This window comes from Leiobunum rupestre, chromosome 8, assembly GCF_980474605.1.
Source record: "Leiobunum rupestre chromosome 8, qqLeiRupe1.1.hap1, whole genome shotgun sequence".
Lineage (NCBI taxonomy): Eukaryota > Metazoa > Arthropoda > Arachnida > Opiliones > Sclerosomatidae > Leiobunum > Leiobunum rupestre.
Window position 1 is genome coordinate 3,573,544 of NC_143391.1, and position 24,136 is coordinate 3,597,679.

The following is a 24,136-nucleotide window of genomic DNA, read 5'->3' on the forward strand; positions in this document are numbered from 1 at the left end:
CTAGTTGCTTATTGTCCATCGTATTTTTAAAAGCTTTTTGTGTTTAGTCAACAACACGTGGTTGTTTCTTTAGTGTTTAAGCATGAATGGGAAACTCCTCCCTTAAAGGCCGACTACATAAATCTTCGGTTTACTGTCTTTCACTGGAAGTAGGCTGACTGCATGGCACACGTGTATTGCAGTAAGCCTACTTCCAGTGAAAGACGGAGTAAACCGAAGATTTATGTAGTCGGCCTTTAAAGTATTTATTTTTCAAAGGCTCGCTTCATTTCTGGGGCGCTTTTGGTGAGAGGGAGCTTTTTCGCGTATTCGTCGAAGTATTACCAGAAGTACATAAAATATACCTCGAGAGAAGTAACCTAATTAGACCAATTGGTGTCAATTTCCGGCAAGCGTACATCGCGTCATAGATGGATGTCATATGTAACATATTATCTCATAAGTATGCCTCTGCGTAAAATTTTAATGAGACCTGGTTTCAGTCTTAAAATTCTTTTTAAAGATACTGTCACGTGCTGAAAGGTAATTTTGAAAGAAAATTGACGAAAAATAATAATTCCTAGGGCCAGGACCTGAAAGTTACGGTTTTTACAATGCTTGTTGAAATAATGGAAAAATTTTCAGTGGTAAATAAAACGCAGTGTCTTAGCTAAGCCTTAATACGTCATAAAAGTTACCTGGTTAAAAGAAAACACTTGTTGCATACCGTACATTGAAAAATTTCCACTATTTCAACAAGCACTACATAAAAAGTAACATGTAGGTCCGGGCTTTAGGAAAAATTACTTCTTCGGTTTCCCATCTATAAAGTTGATTGCGCGTTTTTCGTCACAGAGTTGGAAGTGACGTAATTTACGTCATATCCCGTGAACAAGGTTTCATTAAAGAAAATGGCATACTTATGAGTTATTACGTTACACATGCTTCCACTTATTACTTCGCCTATTAGTGTAAAATGTGCAAAGAGATATTTACTTACAATATCTGGGAAACCTGAAAAAGTCGGGGAATTAAAAAATGCCTTCAAAAATCGGTTTATTAAAATTTAAGTTAAAAATCATCAAATTTAGCCTTAAAAATTAAGGAAAAATATAGGAAATAATTTTAAATCAGAAAAAGCTGTGACAATCCTGTATTAATAAAACCGTATTTTTCCTCGTATTAGTTTTAAGAAAATAATATTTTCCCCTAAAAATTCATGGTTACATCTCTCCAACATGATCTTATACACTTCTGATATTACCGAGCTTAGTTGTTCCTTGGATATTCTGTAACATTTGAGTGAAATGAGTCGTTATGACTAAGCGTAAGGTAAAGATTATAAAATTTATAAATCAAATTTAAAATGACGCTCGACACACTGATGAATTTCCAACGAAAAACGTAGCTCATAAGGGTGAAATTATCGATATTTTAAAACATGTCGTGGCTTGAACCGCACTATATCCGCCCTATTTTGAAAATATTAGCGGTGTTTTTTTGTGATAATCCGCCCTCGTCCGAACAAAACCCAGATCTCTGATATTTACCCCAATCTCCTCCCCCCTCCCCCCTTTTACACGAACGTAGCAAAGGGTCAGAGGAGAACAACGAGAAATCCAAGACTGAAGTGGACAACCCGGCATTTGAGTAAGATATTCGAAACCAAACCAAAAAAAAAGCAATGATTGCAAATAGTTGTCACCCTCCAAAAAAAACACTTCTGTCTCATTCTTCTCTTTCTCTCTCTGGAGTCGTCTCGCCAGTGACATTTCATTTTTGATTTTCCGTCTCCATTCTTGTTGTTCGTGATATTTCGCTTTGCCAATTCTCTCTTAACAAACGCTGCTTTGACTAACAGTCTCGTCTAAACGAACGAACGATCGAAATTAAACACTTCTAATTTAGTTTATTGACACGTCGTGTTTTTGATATATCTATGGCTGACTTGTGTTACAAGTGCATGTTTTTATAACTAAAAGAAAATGCACTGATTAAATTGTTACTATGACCGTTGCCTACGTTATTAGAAAGGCCCGACAACCCTTCGACTTATTTCTTCGCTTCTGTTTCACGAAAGATGGCTCTCATCCGGATCTAATGCGAGGTTTTTCTAAATGTTAGGCTTAGACTTTTCCATTCGAACAAAATATATTATATTAAAATCATTTAAATACCTTTTTTTATCTCTTGAAATCTGGAACTCAAATTTAAAGAAGCTAGAAAAAAATATAACTGTATCCGAAATTTTGTTATAACGCGACAGTTTGCATTTTGAAACGCCATATTTGTTTGCGAATTTAGACCATTGAAAGTTGAAAAATACGTTGCCTAGGCAACTTAGTCCAGATCCGAGATTACCTAGTGACCAGAAATGAATGGGAAGAAATTTCCCGCGCACTGTCCTTAATAATAACGTACGCAACGCTATGACGAAACAAAGAGCCTTTATCCCTTTTCCACGAACAAATATTCTCTTTCAATTGATTTCGCATCCAATTCTTTTGAATGCTTTATTATTGTTGTTGTTTTTTTTCGTAATGCCAAAAATCTAAAATTTATTTCCAATCAAAACCACCCATTTTGTTTTTCTATGATAAACGCTCTTCTAAGTCTGTTTCACTAACGTATTTTTCGTTTTATTTCATTTTGTTTTTTCCAATATTTTTTTAATTGTGTGTTATTAAGATCAAATCTTAAAACAAGCGCCTTTCGCTGTTTGCAAGAACTTAAATGTGGCTAAGAGCTTTTATGTTGAACAAAAAAAACTTGTGTCCATTCGCAAAAATGTTAAATATTTAGTGAGCCTGGCAAGTGAGTAAAGTGACAAAAAAGATTTAAATAATTTTTGGGAAAAAATATTTCGCCGTAAATGATCGTGAGCAAAAAGTGAGCACCGGCGGAGATGGGAAACCAAGCTTTCCCTCGAGAGATATTGCAGCGTGTCATTCTCAATATATTGTTATAGCAATCACTCCCATCAGCCTAAAGGAGGAAAATTCTCCGAAATTGAGAACAGTACGGAAGAGACGCCGATGATTCTTGGTTCTGTAGGGTGAGCATTTTAACCGCAAAACGAGACCAAAAGACGCTCGCTACATTTTATACGTTTATTTCTTTAAATTCTTTAGCTTATATCGTAAGCCTAAACCGTAAAAAGTTCTAGATACATCTTAAATTTAGTCCAGAAATCTCCACGCCACAATTATACTATTGAAAGTTCTTGCATTCGGTAACTAACGCGTAAATAAAATTCTTCGTTAACCAAAAAATAATTAATAATTTTCCCATTTTGATTATAATTTTCCACTGAACTAACGTGTTTTTTCCATTCATTTAAAAAATGCGCAGTTCTAAAGACACTAAAAACAACGACCACGCTAACGAAGACGCCAAGAACAAATCTCCAAAAGGTTCCAAATCCAGCGTTGCTAAAGACAGTTTAGTTTAGTTTCTAACAAAAAACACGCCCACAACCACCACACGCATCAGTGCGTCCGAAGTTATTGCTGGTGAACTTTGAAAACATAAAAAAAAATAAGTTGTCTTTTTGAACCATTTTTGAAAAGATCGTTTTAAGAAAAAAGTGTTTTAAGTGTGCGCGCGACTTTTTTTGCGGAAAGCTGAAAATTCAAGCTTAAGTAAAACTAATCGAACACTTGAAATTCCAAAAAGTGTGATTCGTTTTTGAGAAAGAGGGGGGCCAAACCACAGCCGTTCTTGTTTCGTTTTTTATTTCGAGAAAGTGTTTTTTTTTTCAAGAGCGCTAAACGAAACGGAAAAAAACTCTTTAGCTTAAATAAGTTTCGTGGCTAGCCAAAACATGCCCCAGAAAATGGGAAAAGGCTGTATCCACTACACAAAGGGTTTTATTATAATTGGCGAATTTTAATTTTATTTTTCCCCAGAGCCACTGTTTTTTTTTGACGAAATTCGTGTATTTTAAGCAAAAAAATGTTAGTAATTAAATCTAAGTGATTTTATTTTATAATTGGTAACGAGCTAACGTTTGATAAACCCTTTTCAAACTACGACGGAAGAACGAACGATAGACGGGGACCCGAGCTTTGCTTGATTGAAAAAAACTCGATTATTTGAGTGAACTGTATAAAAAAACAAAACTTAATTTAAAAGATTTATAAACTGGTATATATCGCAGCAAAGTTCCGTATAAAAACACAAACTTTTCTTTTCCATATTAGGTGTATTAAATATTTCACGTAAAAAACTATGACGGCCACGAGCAGTGTTTTCTCGACTATATATTTTAGATGTAAAAAAAAGTGAAAAGCCTTGCGAAAAAAAGTATTTTTTAATTTAAAAATCTTTCGCGTTAATTAAGATCTCCATGTGTTATTTTTCCTAGTTCTTAAGAACCCGGTATATTTTTCCCCCCAATATTTTATTATTCTGTTTTATACTTTTCGTACATGTAGAAGAAATAAAAAAACTTCTGTTTTAATTTATAAAAACTTTAAAAAAAAACCAGTTGCCGACTTTTTAATTTTTTTATTTTAACTTTTTTAAAATTTTTTTCGCCGCAGCTTTGATCATAAGTAACATAAGTATGACGCCAAAGTCAAAAACGGGAAATTCTTCACTCCCCGCCGACGATGACGAGTTGCCAAAATGAATTCTATAGGTGTTCATAATAGTCAATTTCCAAACTTTCGTTCCAATTTTGCGTGACGGATTAAAGCGTTTTTTTTACGTGTCACACTTGGTTACTTATGATTTCACCAAATGGGTTTCATTGTTTCCGGTGAAAACAGTTTGTTCGAGCTTTTTCTCTGAAGAACACTGATAATTAGTTAAGTCTGTCAATGATATACCGTCATTTAGAAAAAGTCCGGTTACAATTTATATTAACAATTTTGTATAAAAGCAAATTACTGTGGAAAAAATATAAGCGAAACTTGGTATTTACCGCCTTATTACTTTGTGATGTTGTGATGATTAAAGCCTAATTATATTAATTACGTATTTCAAAAACACTTTCCTACTTTTTTATAATTTTCCCCAAAATGTCCGCTGTGGCTAAACCTACAGTGTTCTCGTACTATGGAGTAACGGCACTGTGGCTTCACAGGACGTGACCTATGCTTTTTCCCATAGAGGAGAGATAATCCTACTTTTTTTATAATCTTCCCCAGAATGTCCGCTGTGGCTAAAGCTACAGTGTTCTCGTACTATGGAGTAACGGCACTGTGGCTTCACAGGACGTGACCTATGCTTTTTCCCATAGAGGAGAGATAATCCTACTTTTTTATAATTTTCCCCAAAATGTCCGCTGTGGCTAAAGCTACAGTGTCCTCGTACTATAGAGTAAAGGCACTGTTTTCTTCACAGGGCGTCACCTATGCTTTTGCCCATACAGGAAAGATAATCCTACTTTTTTTATAATTTTCCCCAAAATGTCCGCTGTGGCTAAAGCTACAGTGTTCTCGTACTATGGAGTAACGGCACTGTTTTCTTCACAGGGCGTCACCTATGCTTTTGCCCATACAGGAAAGATAATCCTACTTTTTTTATAATTTTCCCCAAAATGTCCGCTGTGGCTAAAGCTACAGTGTTCTCGTACTATGGAGTAACGGCACTGTGGCTTCACAGGACGTGACCTATGCTTTTTCCCATAGAGGAGAGATAATCCTACTTTTTTATAATTTTCCCCAAAATGTCCGCTGTGGCTAAAGCTACAGTGTTCTCGTACTATGGAGTAACGGCACTGTGGCTTCACAGGACGTGACCTATGCTTTTTCCCATAGAGGAGAGGTAATCCTACTATTTTTATAATTTTCCCCAAAATGTCCGCTGTGGCTAAAGCTACAGTGTTCTCGTACTATGGAGTAACGGCACTGTGGCTTCACAGGACGTGACCTATGCTTTTTCCCATAGAGGAGAGATAATCCTACTTTTTTTATAATTTTCCCCAAAATGTCCGCTGTGGCTAAAGCTACAGTGTTCTCGTACTATGGAGTAACGGCACTGTGGCTTCACAGGACGTGACCTATGCTTTTTCCCATAGAGGAGAGATAATCCTACTTTTTTATAATTTTCCCCAAAATGTCCGCTGTGGCTAAAGCTACAGTGTTCTCGTACTATGGAGTAACGGCACTATGGCTTCACAGGACGTGACCTATGCTTTTTCCCATACAGGAAAGATAATCCTACTTTTTTATAATTTTCCCCAAAATGTCCGCTGTGGCTAAAGCTAGAGTGTTCTCGTACTATGGAGTAACGGCACTGTGGCTTCAAAGGACGTGACCTATGCTTTTTCCCATAGAGGAGAGATAATCCTACTTTTTTTATTATTTTCCCCATAATGTCCGCTGTGGCTAAAGCTACAGTGTTCTCGTACTATGGAGTAACGGCACTGTGGCTTCACAGGACGTGACCTATGCTTTTTCCCATAGAGGAGAGATAATCCTACTTTTTTATAATTTTCCCCAAAATGTCCGCTGTGGCTAAAGCTACAGTGTTCTCGTACTATGGAGTAACGGCACTGTGGCTTCACAGGACGTGACCTATGCTTTTTCCCATAGAGGAGAGATAATCCTACTTTTTTTATTATTTTCCCCATAATGTCCGCTGTGGCTAAAGCTACAGTGTTCTCGTACTATGGAGTAACGGCACTGTGGCTTCACAGGACGTGACCTATGCTTATTCCCATAGAGGAGAGATAATCGTACTTTTTTTGTAATTTTCCTCAAAATGTCCGCTGTGGCTAAAGCTACAGTGTTCTCGTACTATGGAGTAACGGCACTGTGGCTTCACAGGACGTGACCTATGCTTTTTCCCATAGAGGAGAGATAATCCTACTTTTATTATAATTTTCCCCAAAATATCCGCTGTGGCTAAAGCTACAGTGTTCTCGTACTATGGAGTAACGGCACTGTGGCTTCACAGGACGTGACCTATGCTTTTTCCCATAGAGGAGAGATAATCCTACTTTTTTATAATTTTCCCCAAAATGTCCGCTGTGGCTAAAGCTACAGTGTTCTCGTACTATGGAGTAACGGCACTGTGGCTTCACAGGACGTGACCTATGCTTTTTCCCATAGAGGAGAGATAATCCTACTTTTTTTATAATTTTCCCCTAAATGTCCGCTGTGGCTAAAGCTACACGGTTCTCGTACTATGGAGTAACGGCACTGTGGCTTCACAGGACGTGACCTATGCTTTTTCCCATAGAGGAGAGATAATCCTACTTTTTTATAATTTTCCCCAAAATGTCCGCTGTGGCTAAAGCTACAGTGTTCTCGTACTATGGAGTAACGGCACTATGGCTTCACAGGACGTGACCTATGCTTTTTCCCATACAGGAAAGATAATCCTACTTTTTTATAATTTTCCCCAAAATGTCCGCTGTGGCTAAAGCTAGAGTGTTCTCGTACTATGGAGTAACGGCACTGTGGCTTCAAAGGACGTGACCTATGCTTTTTCCCATAGAGGAGAGATAATCCTACTTTTTTTATTATTTTCCCCATAATGTCCGCTGTGGCTAAAGCTACAGTGTTCTCGTACTATGGAGTAACGGCACTGTGGCTTCACAGGACGTGACCTATGCTTATTCCCATAGAGGAGAGATAATCGTACTTTTTTTGTAATTTTCCTCAAAATGTCCGCTGTGGCTAAAGCTACAGTGTTCTCGTACTATGGAGTAACGGCACTGTGGCTTCACAGGACGTGACCTATGCTTTTTCCCATAGAGGAGAGATAATCCTACTTTTATTATAATTTTCCCCAAAATATCCGCTGTGGCTAAAGCTACAGTGTTCTCGTACTATGGAGTAACGGCACTGTGGCTTCACAGGACGTGACCTATGCTTTTTCCCATAGAGGAGAGATAATCCTACTTTTTTATAATTTTCCCCAAAATGTCCGCTGTGGCTAAAGCTACAGTGTTCTCGTACTATGGAGTAACGGCACTGTGGCTTCACAGGACGTGACCTATGCTTTTTCCCATAGAGGAGAGATAATCCTACTTTTTTATAATTTTCCCCAAAATGTCCGCTGTGGCTAAAGCTACAGTGTTCTCGTACTATGGAGTAACGGCACTGTGGCTTCACAGGACGTGACCTATGCTTTTTCCCATAGAGGAGAGATAATCCTACTTTTTTTATAATCTTCCCCAGAATGTCCGCTGTGGCTAAAGCTACAGTGTTCTCGTACTATGGAGTAACGGCACTGTGGCTTCACAGGACGTGACCTATGCTTTTTCCCATAGAGGAGAGATAATCCTACTTTTTTATAATTTTCCCCAAAATGTCCGCTGTGGCTAAAGCTACAGTGTCCTCGTACTATAGAGTAAAGGCACTGTTTTCTTCACAGGGCGTCACCTATGCTTTTGCCCATACAGGAAAGATAATCCTACTTTTTTTATAATTTTCCCCAAAATGTCCGCTGTGGCTAAAGCTACAGTGTTCTCGTACTATGGAGTAACGGCACTGTTTTCTTCACAGGGCGTCACCTATGCTTTTGCCCATACAGGAAAGATAATCCTACTTTTTTTATAATTTTCCCCAAAATGTCCGCTGTGGCTAAAGCTACAGTGTTCTCGTACTATGGAGTAACGGCACTGTGGCTTCACAGGACGTGACCTATGCTTTTTCCCATAGAGGAGAGATAATCCTACTTTTTTATAATTTTCCCCAAAATGTCCGCTGTGGCTAAAGCTACAGTGTTCTCGTACTATGGAGTAACGGCACTGTGGCTTCACAGGACGTGACCTATGCTTTTTCCCATAGAGGAGAGGTAATCCTACTATTTTTATAATTTTCCCCAAAATGTCCGCTGTGGCTAAAGCTACAGTGTTCTCGTACTATGGAGTAACGGCACTGTGGCTTCACAGGACGTGACCTATGCTTTTTCCCATAGAGGAGAGATAATCCTACTTTTTTTATAATTTTCCCCAAAATGTCCGCTGTGGCTAAAGCTACAGTGTTCTCGTACTATGGAGTAACGGCACTGTGGCTTCACAGGACGTGACCTATGCTTTTTCCCATAGAGGAGAGATAATCCTACTTTTTTATAATTTTCCCCAAAATGTCCGCTGTGGCTAAAGCTACAGTGTTCTCGTACTATGGAGTAACGGCACTATGGCTTCACAGGACGTGACCTATGCTTTTTCCCATACAGGAAAGATAATCCTACTTTTTTATAATTTTCCCCAAAATGTCCGCTGTGGCTAAAGCTAGAGTGTTCTCGTACTATGGAGTAACGGCACTGTGGCTTCAAAGGACGTGACCTATGCTTTTTCCCATAGAGGAGAGATAATCCTACTTTTTTTATTATTTTCCCCATAATGTCCGCTGTGGCTAAAGCTACAGTGTTCTCGTACTATGGAGTAACGGCACTGTGGCTTCACAGGACGTGACCTATGCTTTTTCCCATAGAGGAGAGATAATCCTACTTTTTTATAATTTTCCCCAAAATGTCCGCTGTGGCTAAAGCTACAGTGTTCTCGTACTATGGAGTAACGGCACTGTGGCTTCACAGGACGTGACCTATGCTTTTTCCCATAGAGGAGAGATAATCCTACTTTTTTTATTATTTTCCCCATAATGTCCGCTGTGGCTAAAGCTACAGTGTTCTCGTACTATGGAGTAACGGCACTGTGGCTTCACAGGACGTGACCTATGCTTATTCCCATAGAGGAGAGATAATCGTACTTTTTTTGTAATTTTCCTCAAAATGTCCGCTGTGGCTAAAGCTACAGTGTTCTCGTACTATGGAGTAACGGCACTGTGGCTTCACAGGACGTGACCTATGCTTTTTCCCATAGAGGAGAGATAATCCTACTTTTATTATAATTTTCCCCAAAATATCCGCTGTGGCTAAAGCTACAGTGTTCTCGTACTATGGAGTAACGGCACTGTGGCTTCACAGGACGTGACCTATGCTTTTTCCCATAGAGGAGAGATAATCCTACTTTTTTATAATTTTCCCCAAAATGTCCGCTGTGGCTAAAGCTACAGTGTTCTCGTACTATGGAGTAACGGCACTGTGGCTTCACAGGACGTGACCTATGCTTTTTCCCATAGAGGAGAGATAATCCTACTTTTTTTATAATTTTCCCCTAAATGTCCGCTGTGGCTAAAGCTACACGGTTCTCGTACTATGGAGTAACGGCACTGTGGCTTCACAGGACGTGACCTATGCTTTTTCCCATAGAGGAGAGATAATCCTACTTTTTTATAATTTTCCCCAAAATGTCCGCTGTGGCTAAAGCTACAGTGTTCTCGTACTATGGAGTAACGGCACTATGGCTTCACAGGACGTGACCTATGCTTTTTCCCATACAGGAAAGATAATCCTACTTTTTTATAATTTTCCCCAAAATGTCCGCTGTGGCTAAAGCTAGAGTGTTCTCGTACTATGGAGTAACGGCACTGTGGCTTCAAAGGACGTGACCTATGCTTTTTCCCATAGAGGAGAGATAATCCTACTTTTTTTATTATTTTCCCCATAATGTCCGCTGTGGCTAAAGCTACAGTGTTCTCGTACTATGGAGTAACGGCACTGTGGCTTCACAGGACGTGACCTATGCTTATTCCCATAGAGGAGAGATAATCGTACTTTTTTTGTAATTTTCCTCAAAATGTCCGCTGTGGCTAAAGCTACAGTGTTCTCGTACTATGGAGTAACGGCACTGTGGCTTCACAGGACGTGACCTATGCTTTTTCCCATAGAGGAGAGATAATCCTACTTTTATTATAATTTTCCCCAAAATATCCGCTGTGGCTAAAGCTACAGTGTTCTCGTACTATGGAGTAACGGCACTGTGGCTTCACAGGACGTGACCTATGCTTTTTCCCATAGAGGAGAGATAATCCTACTTTTTTATAATTTTCCCCAAAATGTCCGCTGTGGCTAAAGCTACAGTGTTCTCGTACTATGGAGTAACGGCACTGTGGCTTCACAGGACGTGACCTATGCTTTTTCCCATAGAGGAGAGATAATCCTACTTTTTTATAATTTTCCCCAAAATGTCCGCTGTGGCTAAAGCTACAGTGTTCTCGTACTATGGAGTAACGGCACTGTGGCTTCACAGGACGTGACCTATGCTTTTTCCCATAGAGGAGAGATAATCCTACTTTTTTATAATTTTCCCCAAAATGTCCGCTGTGGCTAAAGCTACAGTGTTTTCGTACTATGGAGTAACGGCACTATGGCTTCACTGGACGTGACCTATGCTTTTTCCCATACAGGAAAGATAATCCTACTTTTTTATAATTTTCCCCAAAATGTCCGCTGTGGCTAAAGCTAGAGTGTTCTCGTACTATGGAGTAACGGCACTGTGGCTTCAAAGGACGTGACCTATGCTTTTTCCCATAGAGGAGAGATAATCCTACTTTTTTTATTATTTTCCCCATAATGTCCGCTGTGGCTAAAGCTACAGTGTTCTCGTACTATGGAGTAACGGCACTGTGGCTTCACAGGACGTGACCTATGCTTATTCCCATAGAGGAGAGATAATCGTACTTTTTTTGTAATTTTCCTCAAAATGTCCGCTGTGGCTAAAGCTAGAGTGTTCTCGTACTATGGAGTAACGGCACTGTGGCTTCAAAGGACGTGACCTATGCTTTTTCCCATAGAGGAGAGATAATCCTACTTTTTTTATTATTTTCCCCATAATGTCCGCTGTGGCTAAAGCTACAGTGTTCTCGTACTATGGAGTAACGGCACTGTGGCTTCACAGGACGTGACCTATGCTTATTCCCATAGAGGAGAGATAATCGTACTTTTTTTGTAATTTTCCTCAAAATGTCCGCTGTGGCTAAAGCTACAGTGTTCTCGTACTATGGAGTAACGGCACTGTGGCTTCACAGGACGTGACCTATGCTTTTTCCCATAGAGGAGAGATAATCCTACTTTTATTATAATTTTCCCCAAAATATCCGCTGTGGCTAAAGCTACAGTGTTCTCGTACTATGGAGTAACGGCACTGTGGCTTCACAGGACGTGACCTATGCTTTTTCCCATAGAGGAGAGATAATCCTACTTTTTTATAATTTTCCCCAAAATGTCCGCTGTGGCTAAAGCTACAGTGTTCTCGTACTATGGAGTAACGGCACTGTGGCTTCACAGGACGTGACCTATGCTTTTTCCCATAGAGGAGAGATAATCCTACTTTTTTATAATTTTCCCCAAAATGTCCGCTGTGGCTAAAGCTACAGTGTTCTCGTACTATGGAGTAACGGCACTGTGGCTTCACAGGACGTGACCTATGCTTTTTCCCATAGAGGAGAGATAATCCTACTTTTTTATAATTTTCCCCAAAATGTCCGCTGTGGCTAAAGCTACAGTGTTCTCGTACTATGGAGTAACGGCACTGTGGCTTCACAGGACGTGACCTATGCTTTTTCCCATAGAGGAGAGATAATCCTACTTTTTTATAATTTTCCCCAAAATGTCCGCTGTGGCTAAAGCTACAGTGTTCTCGTACTATGGAGTAACGGCACTATGGCTTCACTGGACGTGACCTATGCTTTTTCCCATACAGGAAAGATAATCCTACTTTTTTATAATTTTCCCCAAAATGTCCGCTGTGGCTAAAGCTAGAGTGTTCTCGTACTATGGAGTAACGGCACTGTGGCTTCAAAGGACGTGACCTATGCTTTTTCCCATAGAGGAGAGATAATCCTACTTTTTTTATAATTTTCCCCAAAATGTCCGCTGTGGCTAAAGCTACAGTGTTCTCGTACTATGGAGTAACGGCACTGTGGCTTCACAGGACGTGACCTATGCTTTTTCCCATAGAGGAGAGATAATCCTACTTTTTTTATAATTTTCCCCAAAATGTCCGCTGTGGCTAAAGCTACAGTGTTCTCGTACTATGGAGTAACGGCACTGTGGCTTCACAGGACGTGACCTATGCTTTTGCCCATACAGGAAAGATAATCCTACTTTTTTTTATAATTTTCCCCAAAATGTCCGCTGTGGCTAAAGCTACAGTGTTCTCGTACTATGGAGTAACGGCACTGTGGCTTCACAGGACGTGACCTATGCTTTTTCCCATAGAGGAGAGATAATCCTACTTTTTTTATAATTTTCCCCAAAATGTCCGCTGTGGCTAAAGCTACAGTCTTCTCGTACTATGGAGTAACGGCACTGTGGCTTCACAGGACGTGACCTATGCTTTTTCCCATAGAGGAGAGATAATCCTACTTTTTTTTATAATTTTCCCCAAAATGTCCGCTGTGGCTAAAGCTACAGTGTTCTCGTACTATGGAGTAACGGCACTGTGGCTTCACAGGACGTGACCTATGCTTTTTCCCATAGAGGAGAGATAATCCTACTTTTTTTATAATTTTCCCCAAAATGTCCGCTGTGGCTAAAGCTACAGTGTTCTCGTACTATGGAGTAACGGCACTGTGGCTTCACAGGACGTCTGTGGCTTCACAGGACGTGACCTATGCTTTTTCCCATAGAGGAGAGATAATCCTACTTTTTTTATAATTTCCCCCAGAATGTCCGCTGTGGCTAAACCTACAGTGTTCTGGTACTATGGAGTAACGGCACTGTGGCTTCACAGGACGTGACCTATGCTTTTTCCCATAGAGGAGAGATAATCCTACTTTTTTTATAATTTTCCCCAAAATGACCGCTGTGGCTAAAGCTACAGTGTTCTCGTACTATGGAGTAACGGCATTGTGGCTTCACAGGACGTGACCTATGCTTTTTCCCATAGAGGAGAGATAATCCTACTTTTTTTATAATTTTCCCCAAAATGTCCGCTGTGGCTAAAGCTACAGTGTTCTCGTACTATAAAGTAACGGCACTGTGGCTTCACAGGACGTGACCTATGCTTTTTCCCATGGAGGAGAGATAATCCTACTTTTTTTATAATTTCCCCCAGAATGTCCGCTGTGGCTAAACCTACAGTGTTCTGGTACTATGGAGTAACGGCACTGTGGCTTCACAGGACGTTACCTATGCTTTTTCCCATAGAGGAGAGATAATCCTACTTTTTTATAATTTTCCCCAAAATGTCCGCTGTGGCTAAAGCTACAGTGTTCTCGTACTATGGAGTAACGGCACTGTGGCTTCACAGGACGTGACCTATGCTTTTTCCCATAGAGGAGAGATAATCCTACTTTTTTTTATAATTTCCCCCAGAATGTCCGCTGTGGCTAAACCTACAGTGTTCTGGTACTATGGAGTAACGGCACTGTGGCTTCACAGGACGTGACCTATGCTTTTTCCCATAGAGGAGAGATAATCCTACTTTTTTTATAATTTTCCCCAAAATGACCGCTGTGGCTAAAGCTACAGTGTTCTCGTACTATGGAGTAACGGCATTGTGGCTTCACAGGACGTGACCTATGCTTTTTCCCATAGAGGAGAGATAATCCTACTTTTTTTATAATTTTCCCCAAAATGTCCGCTGTGGCTAAAGCTACAGTGTTCTCGTACTATAAAGTAACGGCACTGTGGCTTCACAGGACGTGACCTATGCTTTTTCCCATGGAGGAGAGATAATCCTACTTTTTTTATAATTTCCCCCAGAATGTCCGCTGTGGCTAAACCTACAGTGTTCTGGTACTATGGAGTAACGGCACTGTGGCTTCACAGGACGTTACCTATGCTTTTTCCCATAGAGGAGAGATAATCCTACTTTTTTATAATTTTCCCCAAAATGTCCGCTGTGGCTAAAGCTACAGTGTTCTCGTACTATGGAGTAACGGCACTGTGGCTTCACAGGACGTGACCTATGCTTTTTCCCATAGAGGAGAGATAATCCTACTTTTTTTTATAATTTCCCCCAGAATGTCCGCTGTGGCTAAACCTACAGTGTTCTGGTACTATGGAGTAACGGCACTGTGGCTTCACAGGACGTGACCTATGCTTTTTCCCATAGAGGAGAGATAATCCTACTTTTTTATAATTTTCCCCAAAATGTCCGCTGTGGCTAAAGCTACAGTGTTCTCGTACTATGGAGTAACGGCACTGTGGCTTCACAGGACGCGACCTATGCTTTTTCCCATAGAGGAGAGATAATCCTACTTTTTTTATAATTTTCCCCAAAATGTCCGCTGTGGCTAAAGTTACAGTGTTCTCGTACTATGCAGTAACGGCACTGTGGCTTCACAGGACGTGACCTATGCTTTTTCCCATAGAGGAGAGATAATCCTACTTTTTTTATAATTTTCCCCAAAATGTCCGCTGTGGCTAAAGCTACAGTGTTCTCGTACTATGGAGTAACGGCACTGTGGCTTCACAGGACGTGACCTATGCTTTTTCCCATAGAGGAGAGATAATCCTACTTTTTTTATAATTTTCCCCAAAATGGCCGCTGTGGCTAAAGCTACAGTGTTCTCGTACTATGGAGTAACGGCACTGTGGCTTCACAGGACGTGACCTATGCTTTTTCCCATAGAGGAGAGATAATCCTACTTTTTTTATAATTTTCCCCAAAATGTCCGCTGTGGCTAAAGCTACAGTGTTCTCGTACTATGGAGTAACGGCACTGTGGCTTCACAGGACGTGACCTATGCTTTTTCCCATAGAGGAGAGATAATCCTACTTTTTTTATAATTTCCCCCAAAATGTCCGCTGTGGCTAAAGCTACAGTGTTCTCGTACTATGGAGTAACGGCAATGTGGCTTCACAGGACGTGACCTATGCTTTTTCCCATAAAGGAGAGATAATCCTACTTTTTTTATAATTTTCCCCAAAATGTCCGCTGTGGCTAAAGCTACAGTGTTCTCGTACTATGGCGTAACGGCACTGTGGCTTCACAGGACGTGACCTACGCTTTTTCCCATAGAGGAGAGATAATCCTACTTTTTTTATAATTTTCCCCAAAATGTCCGCTGTGGCTAAAGCTACAGTGTTCTCGTACTATGGAGTAACGGCACTGTGGCTTCACAGGACGTGACCTATGCTTTTTCCCATAGAGGAGAGATAATCCTACTTTTTTTATAATTTCTCCCAAAATGTCCGCTGTGGCTAAAGCTACAGTGTTCTCGTACTATGGAGTAACGGCACTGTGGCTTCACAGGACGTGACCTATGCTTTTTCCCATAGAGGAGAGATAATCCTACTTTTTTTTATAATTTCCCCCAGAATGTCCGCTGTGGCTAAACCTACAGTGTTCTGGTACTATGGAGTAACGGCACTGTGGCTTCACAGGACGTGACCTATGCTTTTTCCCATAGAGGAGAGATAATCCTACTTTTTTATAATTTTCCCCAAAATGTCCGCTGTGGCTAAAGCTACAGTGTTCTCGTACTATGGAGTAACGGCACTGTGGCTTCACAGGACGCGACCTATGCTTTTTCCCATAGAGGAGAGATAATCCTACTTTTTTTATAATTTTCCCCAAAATGTCCGCTGTGGCTAAAGTTACAGTGTTCTCGTACTATGCAGTAACGGCACTGTGGCTTCACAGGACGTGACCTATGCTTTTTCCCATAGAGGAGAGATAATCCTACTTTTTTTATAATTTTCCCCAAAATGTCCGCTGTGGCTAAAGCTACAGTGTTCTCGTACTATGGAGTAACGGCACTGTGGCTTCACAGGACGTGACCTATGCTTTTTCCCATAGAGGAGAGATAATCCTACTTTTTTTATAATTTTCCCCAAAATGGCCGCTGTGGCTAAAGCTACAGTGTTCTCGTACTATGGAGTAACGGCACTGTGGCTTCACAGGACGTGACCTATGCTTTTTCCCATAGAGGAGAGATAATCCTACTTTTTTTATAATTTTCCCCAAAATGTCCGCTGTGGCTAAAGCTACAGTGTTCTCGTACTATGGAGTAACGGCACTGTGGCTTCACAGGACGTGACCTATGCTTTTTCCCATAGAGGAGAGATAATCCTACTTTTTTTATAATTTCCCCCAAAATGTCCGCTGTGGCTAAAGCTACAGTGTTCTCGTACTATGGAGTAACGGCAATGTGGCTTCACAGGACGTGACCTATGCTTTTTCCCATAAAGGAGAGATAATCCTACTTTTTTTATAATTTTCCCCAAAATGTCCGCTGTGGCTAAAGCTACAGTGTTCTCGTACTATGGCGTAACGGCACTGTGGCTTCACAGGACGTGACCTACGCTTTTTCCCATAGAGGAGAGATAATCCTACTTTTTTTATAATTTTCCCCAAAATGTCCGCTGTGGCTAAAGCTACAGTGTCGTCGTACTATAGAGTAAAGGCACTGTTTTCTTCACAGGGCGTCACCTATGCTTTTGCCCATAAAGGAAAGATAATCCTACTTTTTTTATAATTTTCCCCAAAATGTCCGCTGTGGCTAAAGCTACAGTGTTCTCGTTCTATGGAGTAACGGCACTGTGGCTTCACAGGACGTGACCTATGCTTTTTCCCATAGAGGAGAGATAATCCTACTTTTTTATAATTTCCCCCAAAATGTACGCTGTGGCTAAAGCTACAGTGTTCTCGTACTATGGAGTAACGGCACTGTGGCTTCACAGGACGTGACCTATGCTTTTTCCCATAGAGGAGAGATAATCCTACTTTTTTTATAATTTTCCCCAAAATGTCCGCTGTGGCTAAAGCTACAGTGTCCTCGTACTATAGAGTAAAGGCACTGTTTTCTTCACAGGGCGTCACCTATACTTTTGCCCATACAGGAAAGATAATCCTACTTTTTTATAATTTTCCCAAAAATGTCCGCTGTGGCTAAAGCTACAGTGTTCTCGTTCTATGGAGTAATGGCACTGTGGCTTCACAGGACGTGACCTATGCTTTTTCCCATAGAGGAGAGATAATCGTACTTTTTTTATAATTTTCCCCAAAATGTCCGCTGTGGCTAAAGCTACAGTGTTCTCGTACTATGGAGTAACGGCACTGTGGCTTCACAGGACGTGACCTATGCTTTTTCCCATAGAGGAGAGATAATCCTACTTTTTTTATAATTTCCCCCAAAATGTCCGCTGTGGCTAAAGCTACAGTGTTCTCGTTCTATGGAGTAACGGCACTGTGGCTTCACAGGACGTGACCTATGCTTTTTCCCATAGAGGAGAGATAATCCTACTTTTTTATAATTTCCCCCAAAATGTACGCTGTGGCTAAAGCTACAGTGTTCTCGTACTATGGAGTAACGGCACTGTGGCTTCACAGGACGTGACCTATGCTTTTTCCCATAGAGGAGAGATAATCCTACTTTTTTTATAATTTTCCCCAAAATGTCCGCTGTGGCTAAAGCTACAGTGTTCTCGTACTATAGAGTAAAGGCACTGTTTTCTTTACAGGGCGTCACCTATGCTTTTGCTCATAGAGGAGAGATAATCCTACTTTTTTTATAATTTTCCCCAAAATGTCCGCTGTGGCTAAAGCTACAGTGTTCTCGTACTATAGAGTAAAGGCACTGTTTTCTTCACAGGGCGTCACCTATGCTTTTGCTCATACAGGAAAGATAATCCTACTTTTTTATAATTTTCCCAAAAATGTCCGCTGTGGCTAAAGCTACAGTGTTCTCGTACTATGGAGTAACGGCACTGTGGCTTCACAGGACGTGACCTATGCTTTTTCCCATAGAGGAGAGATAATCCTACTTTTTTTATAATTTTCCCCAAAATGTCCGCTGTGGCTAAAGCTACAGTGTTCTCGTACTATGGAGTAACGGCACTGTGGCTTCACAGGACGTGACCTATGCTTTTTCCCATAGAGGAGAGATAATCCTACTTTTTTTATAATTTTCCCCAAAATGTCCGCTGTGGCTAAAGCTACAGTGTTCTCGTACTATGGAGTAACGGCACTGTGGCTTCACAGGACGTGACCTATGCTTTTTCCCATAGAGGAGAGATAATCCTACTTTTTTATAATTTTCCCCAAAATGTCCGCTGTGGCTAAAGCTACAGTGTTCTCGTACTATGGAGTAACGGCACTGTGGCTTCACAGGACGTGACGTATGCTTTTTCCCATAGAGGAGAGATAATCCTACTTTTTTTATAATTTCCCCCAAAATGTCCGCTGTGGCTAAAGCTACAGTGTTCTCGTACTATTTAGTAACGGCAATGTGGCTTCACAGGACGTGACCTATGCTTTTTCCCATAAAGGAGAGAGAATCCTACTTTTTTTATAATTTTCCCCAAAATGTCCGCTGTGACTAAAGCTACAGTGTTCTCGTACTATGGCGTAATGGCACTGTGGCTTCACAGGACGTGACCTATGCTTTTTCCCATAGAGGAGAGATAATCCTACTTTTTTTATAATTTTCCCCAAAATGTACGCTGTGGCTAAAGCTACAGTGTTCTCGTACTATGGAGTAACGGCACTGTGGCTTCACAGGACGTGACCTATGCTTTTTCCCATAGAGGAGAGATAATCCTACTTTTTTTATAATTTCCCCCAGAATGTCCGCTGTGGCTAAACCTACAGTGTTCTGGTACTATGGAGTAACGGCACTGTGGCTTCACAGGACGTGACCTATGCTTTTACCCATAGAGGAGAGATAATCCTACTTTTTTATAATTTTCCCCAAAATGTCCGCTGTGGCTAAAGCTACAGTGTTCTCGTACTATGGAGTAACGGCACTGTGGCTTCACAGGACGTGACCTATGCTTTTTCCCATAGAGGAGAGATAATCCTACTTTTTTTATAATTTTCCCCAAAATGTCCGCTGTGGCTAAAGCTACAGTGTTCTCGTACTATGGAGTAACGGCACTGTGGCTTCACAGGACGTGACCTATGCTTTTTCCCATAGAGGAGAGATAATCCTACTTTTTTTATAATTTCCACCAAAATGTCCGCTGTGGCTAAAGCTACAGTGTTCTCGTACTATGGAGTAACGGCACTGTGGCTTCACAGGACGTGACCTATGCTTTTTCCCATAGAGGAGAGATAATCCTACTTTTTTTATAATTTTCCCCAAAATGTCCGCTGTGGCTAAAGCTACAGTGTTCTCGTACTATGGAGTAACGGCACTGTGGCTTCACAGGACGTGACCTATGCTTTTTCCCATAGAGGAGAGATAATCCTACTTTTTTTATAATTTTCCCCAAAATGTCCGCTGTGGCTAAAGCTACAGTGTTCTCGTACTATGGAGTAATGGCACTGTGGCTTCACAGGACGTGACCTATGCTTTTTCCCATAGAGGAGAGATAATCCTACTTTTTTTATAATTTCCCCCAGAATGTCCGCTGTGGCTAAACCTACAGTGTTCTGGTACTATGGAGTAACGGCACTGTGGCTTCACAGGACGTGACCTATGCTTTTTCCCATAGAGGAGAGATAATCCTACTTTTTTTATAATTTTCCCCAAAATGACCGCTGTGGCTAAAGCTACAGTGTTCTCGTACTATGGAGTAACGGCATTGTGGCTTCACAGGACGTGACCTATGCTTTTTCCCATAGAGGAGAGATAATCCTACTTTTTTTATAATTTTCCCCAAAATGTCCGCTGTGGCTAAAGCTACAGTGTTCTCGTACTATAAAGTAACGGCACTGTGGCTTCACAGGACGTGACCTATGCTTTTTCCCATGGAGGAGAGATAATCCTACTTTTTTTATAATTTCCCCCAGAATGTCCGCTGTGGCTAAACCTACAGTGTTCTGGTACTATGGAGTAACGGCACTGTGGCTTCACAGGACGTTACCTATGCTTTTTCCCATAGAGGAGAGATAATCCTACTTTTTTATAATTTTCCCCAAAATGTCCGCTGTGGCTAAAGCTACAGTGTTCTCGTACTATGGAGTAACGGCACTGTGGCTTCACAGGACGTGACCTATGCTTTTTCCCATAGAGGAGAGATAATCCTACTTTTTTTTATAATTTCCCCCAGAATGTCCGCTGTGGCTAAACCTACAGTGTTCTGGTACTATGGAGTAACGGCACTGTGGCTTCACAGGACGTGACCTATGCTTTTTCCCATAGAGGAGAGATAATCCTACTTTTTTTATAATTTTCCCCAAAATGACCGCTGTGGCTAAAGCTACAGTGTTCTCGTACTATGGAGTAACGGCATTGTGGCTTCACAGGACGTGACCTATGCTTTTTCCCATAGAGGAGAGATAATCCTACTTTTTTTATAATTTTCCCCAAAATGTCCGCTGTGGCTAAAGCTACAGTGTTCTCGTACTATAAAGTAACGGCACTGTGGCTTCACAGGACGTGACCTATGCTTTTTCCCATGGAGGAGAGATAATCCTACTTTTTTTATAATTTCCCCCAGAATGTCCGCTGTGGCTAAACCTACAGTGTTCTGGTACTATGGAGTAACGGCACTGTGGCTTCACAGGACGTTACCTATGCTTTTTCCCATAGAGGAGAGATAATCCTACTTTTTTATAATTTTCCCCAAAATGTCCGCTGTGGCTAAAGCTACAGTGTTCTCGTACTATGGAGTAACGGCACTGTGGCTTCACAGGACGTGACCTATGCTTTTTCCCATAGAGGAGAGATAATCCTACTTTTTTTTATAATTTCCCCCAGAATGTCCGCTGTGGCTAAACCTACAGTGTTCTGGTACTATGGAGTAACGGCACTGTGGCTTCACAGGACGTGACCTATGCTTTTTCCCATAGAGGAGAGATAATCCTACTTTTTTATAATTTTCCCCAAAATGTCCGCTGTGGCTAAAGCTACAGTGTTCTCGTACTATGGAGTAACGGCACTGTGGCTTCACAGGACGCGACCTATGCTTTTTCCCATAGAGGAGAGATAATCCTACTTTTTTTATAATTTTCCCCAAAATGTCCGCTGTGGCTAAAGTTACAGTGTTCTCGTACTATGCAGTAACGGCACTGTGGCTTCACAGGACGTGACCTATGCTTTTTCCCATAGAGGAGAGATAATCCTACTTTTTTTATAATTTTCCCCAAAATGTCCGCTGTGGCTAAAGCTACAGTGTTCTCGTACTATGGAGTAACGGCACTGTGGCTTCACAGGACGTGACCTATGCTTTTTCCCATAGAGGAGAGATAATCCTACTTTTTTTATAATTTTCCCCAAAATGGCCGCTGTGGCTAAAGCTACAGTGTTCTCGTACTATGGAGTAACGGCACTGTGGCTTCACAGGACGTGACCTATGCTTTTTCCCATAGAGGAGAGATAATCCTACTTTTTTTATAATTTTCCCCAAAATGTCCGCTGTGGCTAAAGCTACAGTGTTCTCGTACTATGGAGTAACGGCACTGTGGCTTCACAGGACGTGACCTATGCTTTTTCCCATAGAGGAGAGATAATCCTACTTTTTTTATAATTTCCCCCAAAATGTCCGCTGTGGCTAAAGCTACAGTGTTCTCGTACTATGGAGTAACGGCAATGTGGCTTCACAGGACGTGACCTATGCTTTTTCCCATAAAGGAGAGATAATCCTACTTTTTTTATAATTTTCCCCAAAATGTCCGCTGTGGCTAAAGCTACAGTGTTCTCGTACTATGGCGTAACGGCACTGTGGCTTCACAGGACGTGACCTACGCTTTTTCCCATAGAGGAGAGATAATCCTACTTTTTTTATAATTTTCCCCAAAATGTCCGCTGTGGCTAAAGCTACAGTGTTCTCGTACTATGGAGTAACGGCACTGTGGCTTCACAGGACGTGACCTATGCTTTTTCCCATAGAGGAGAGATAATCCTACTTTTTTTATAATTTCTCCCAAAATGTCCGCTGTGGCTAAAGCTACAGTGTTCTCGTACTATGGAGTAACGGCACTGTGGCTTCACAGGACGTGACCTATGCTTTTTCCCATAGAGGAGAGATAATCCTACTTTTTTTTATAATTTCCCCCAGAATGTCCGCTGTGGCTAAACCTACAGTGTTCTGGTACTATGGAGTAACGGCACTGTGGCTTCACAGGACGTGACCTATGCTTTTTCCCATAGAGGAGAGATAATCCTACTTTTTTATAATTTTCCCCAAAATGTCCGCTGTGGCTAAAGCTACAGTGTTCTCGTACTATGGAGTAACGGCACTGTGGCTTCACAGGACGCGACCTATGCTTTTTCCCATAGAGGAGAGATAATCCTACTTTTTTTATAATTTTCCCCAAAATGTCCGCTGTGGCTAAAGTTACAGTGTTCTCGTACTATGCAGTAACGGCACTGTGGCTTCACAGGACGTGACCTATGCTTTTTCCCATAGAGGAGAGATAATCCTACTTTTTTTATAATTTTCCCCAAAATGTCCGCTGTGGCTAAAGCTACAGTGTTCTCGTACTATGGAGTAACGGCACTGTGGCTTCACAGGACGTGACCTATGCTTTTTCCCATAGAGGAGAGATAATCCTACTTTTTTTATAATTTTCCCCAAAATGGCCGCTGTGGCTAAAGCTACAGTGTTCTCGTACTATGGAGTAACGGCACTGTGGCTTCACAGGACGTGACCTATGCTTTTTCCCATAGAGGAGAGATAATCCTACTTTTTTTATAATTTTCCCCAAAATGTCCGCTGTGGCTAAAGCTACAGTGTTCTCGTACTATGGAGTAACGGCACTGTGGCTTCACAGGACGTGACCTATGCTTTTTCCCATAGAGGAGAGATAATCCTACTTTTTTTATAATTTCCCCCAAAATGTCCGCTGTGGCTAAAGCTACAGTGTTCTCGTACTATGGAGTAACGGCAATGTGGCTTCACAGGACGTGACCTATGCTTTTTCCCATAAAGGAGAGATAATCCTACTTTTTTTATAATTTTCCCCAAAATGTCCGCTGTGGCTAAAGCTACAGTGTTCTCGTACTATGGCGTAACGGCACTGTGGCTTCACAGGACGTGACCTACGCTTTTTCCCATAGAGGAGAGATAATCCTACTTTTTTTATAATTTTCCCCAAAATGTCCGCTGTGGCTAAAGCTACAGTGTCGTCGTACTATAGAGTAAAGGCACTGTTTTCTTCACAGGGCGTCACCTATGCTTTTGCCCATAAAGGAAAGATAATCCTACTTTTTTTATAATTTTCCCCAAAATGTCCGCTGTGGCTAAAGCTACAGTGTTCTCGTTCTATGGAGTAACGGCACTGTGGCTTCACAGGACGTGACCTATGCTTTTTCCCATAGAGGAGAGATAATCCTACTTTTTTATAATTTCCCCCAAAATGTACGCTGTGGCTAAAGCTACAGTGTTCTCGTACTATGGAGTAACGGCACTGTGGCTTCACAGGACGTGACCTATGCTTTTTCCCATAGAGGAGAGATAATCCTACTTTTTTTATAATTTTCCCCAAAATGTCCGCTGTGGCTAAAGCTACAGTGTC

The 24,136-nt window shown here is 41.2% G+C and overlaps 1 protein-coding gene across 6 annotated transcripts in view; it reads left to right on the forward strand.

Annotated features, from left to right (window-relative positions):
• Nucleotides 1–4,910, forward strand: part of LOC149931693 (fasciclin-2-like) — a 53,738-nt gene extending 48,828 nt beyond the window's left edge. For 2 of the 6 annotated variants that reach the window (XM_090156478.1, XM_090156479.1), the window contains 3 exons: nucleotides 1,570–1,629; nucleotides 2,948–3,034; nucleotides 3,331–4,910. In XM_090156478.1, coding sequence (XP_090012604.1) covers nucleotides 1,570–1,629; nucleotides 2,948–3,034; nucleotides 3,331–3,430 — 247 coding nt within the window. In that variant the 3' untranslated portion in view covers nucleotides 3,431–4,910. The remainder of the gene's footprint in view (nucleotides 1–1,569; nucleotides 1,630–2,947; nucleotides 3,035–3,330) is intronic. The other 4 variants (XM_090156480.1, XM_090156481.1, XM_090156482.1 and 1 more) reach the window with 4 other exon arrangements.
• Nucleotides 4,911–24,136: the final 19,226 nt, after the last annotated feature.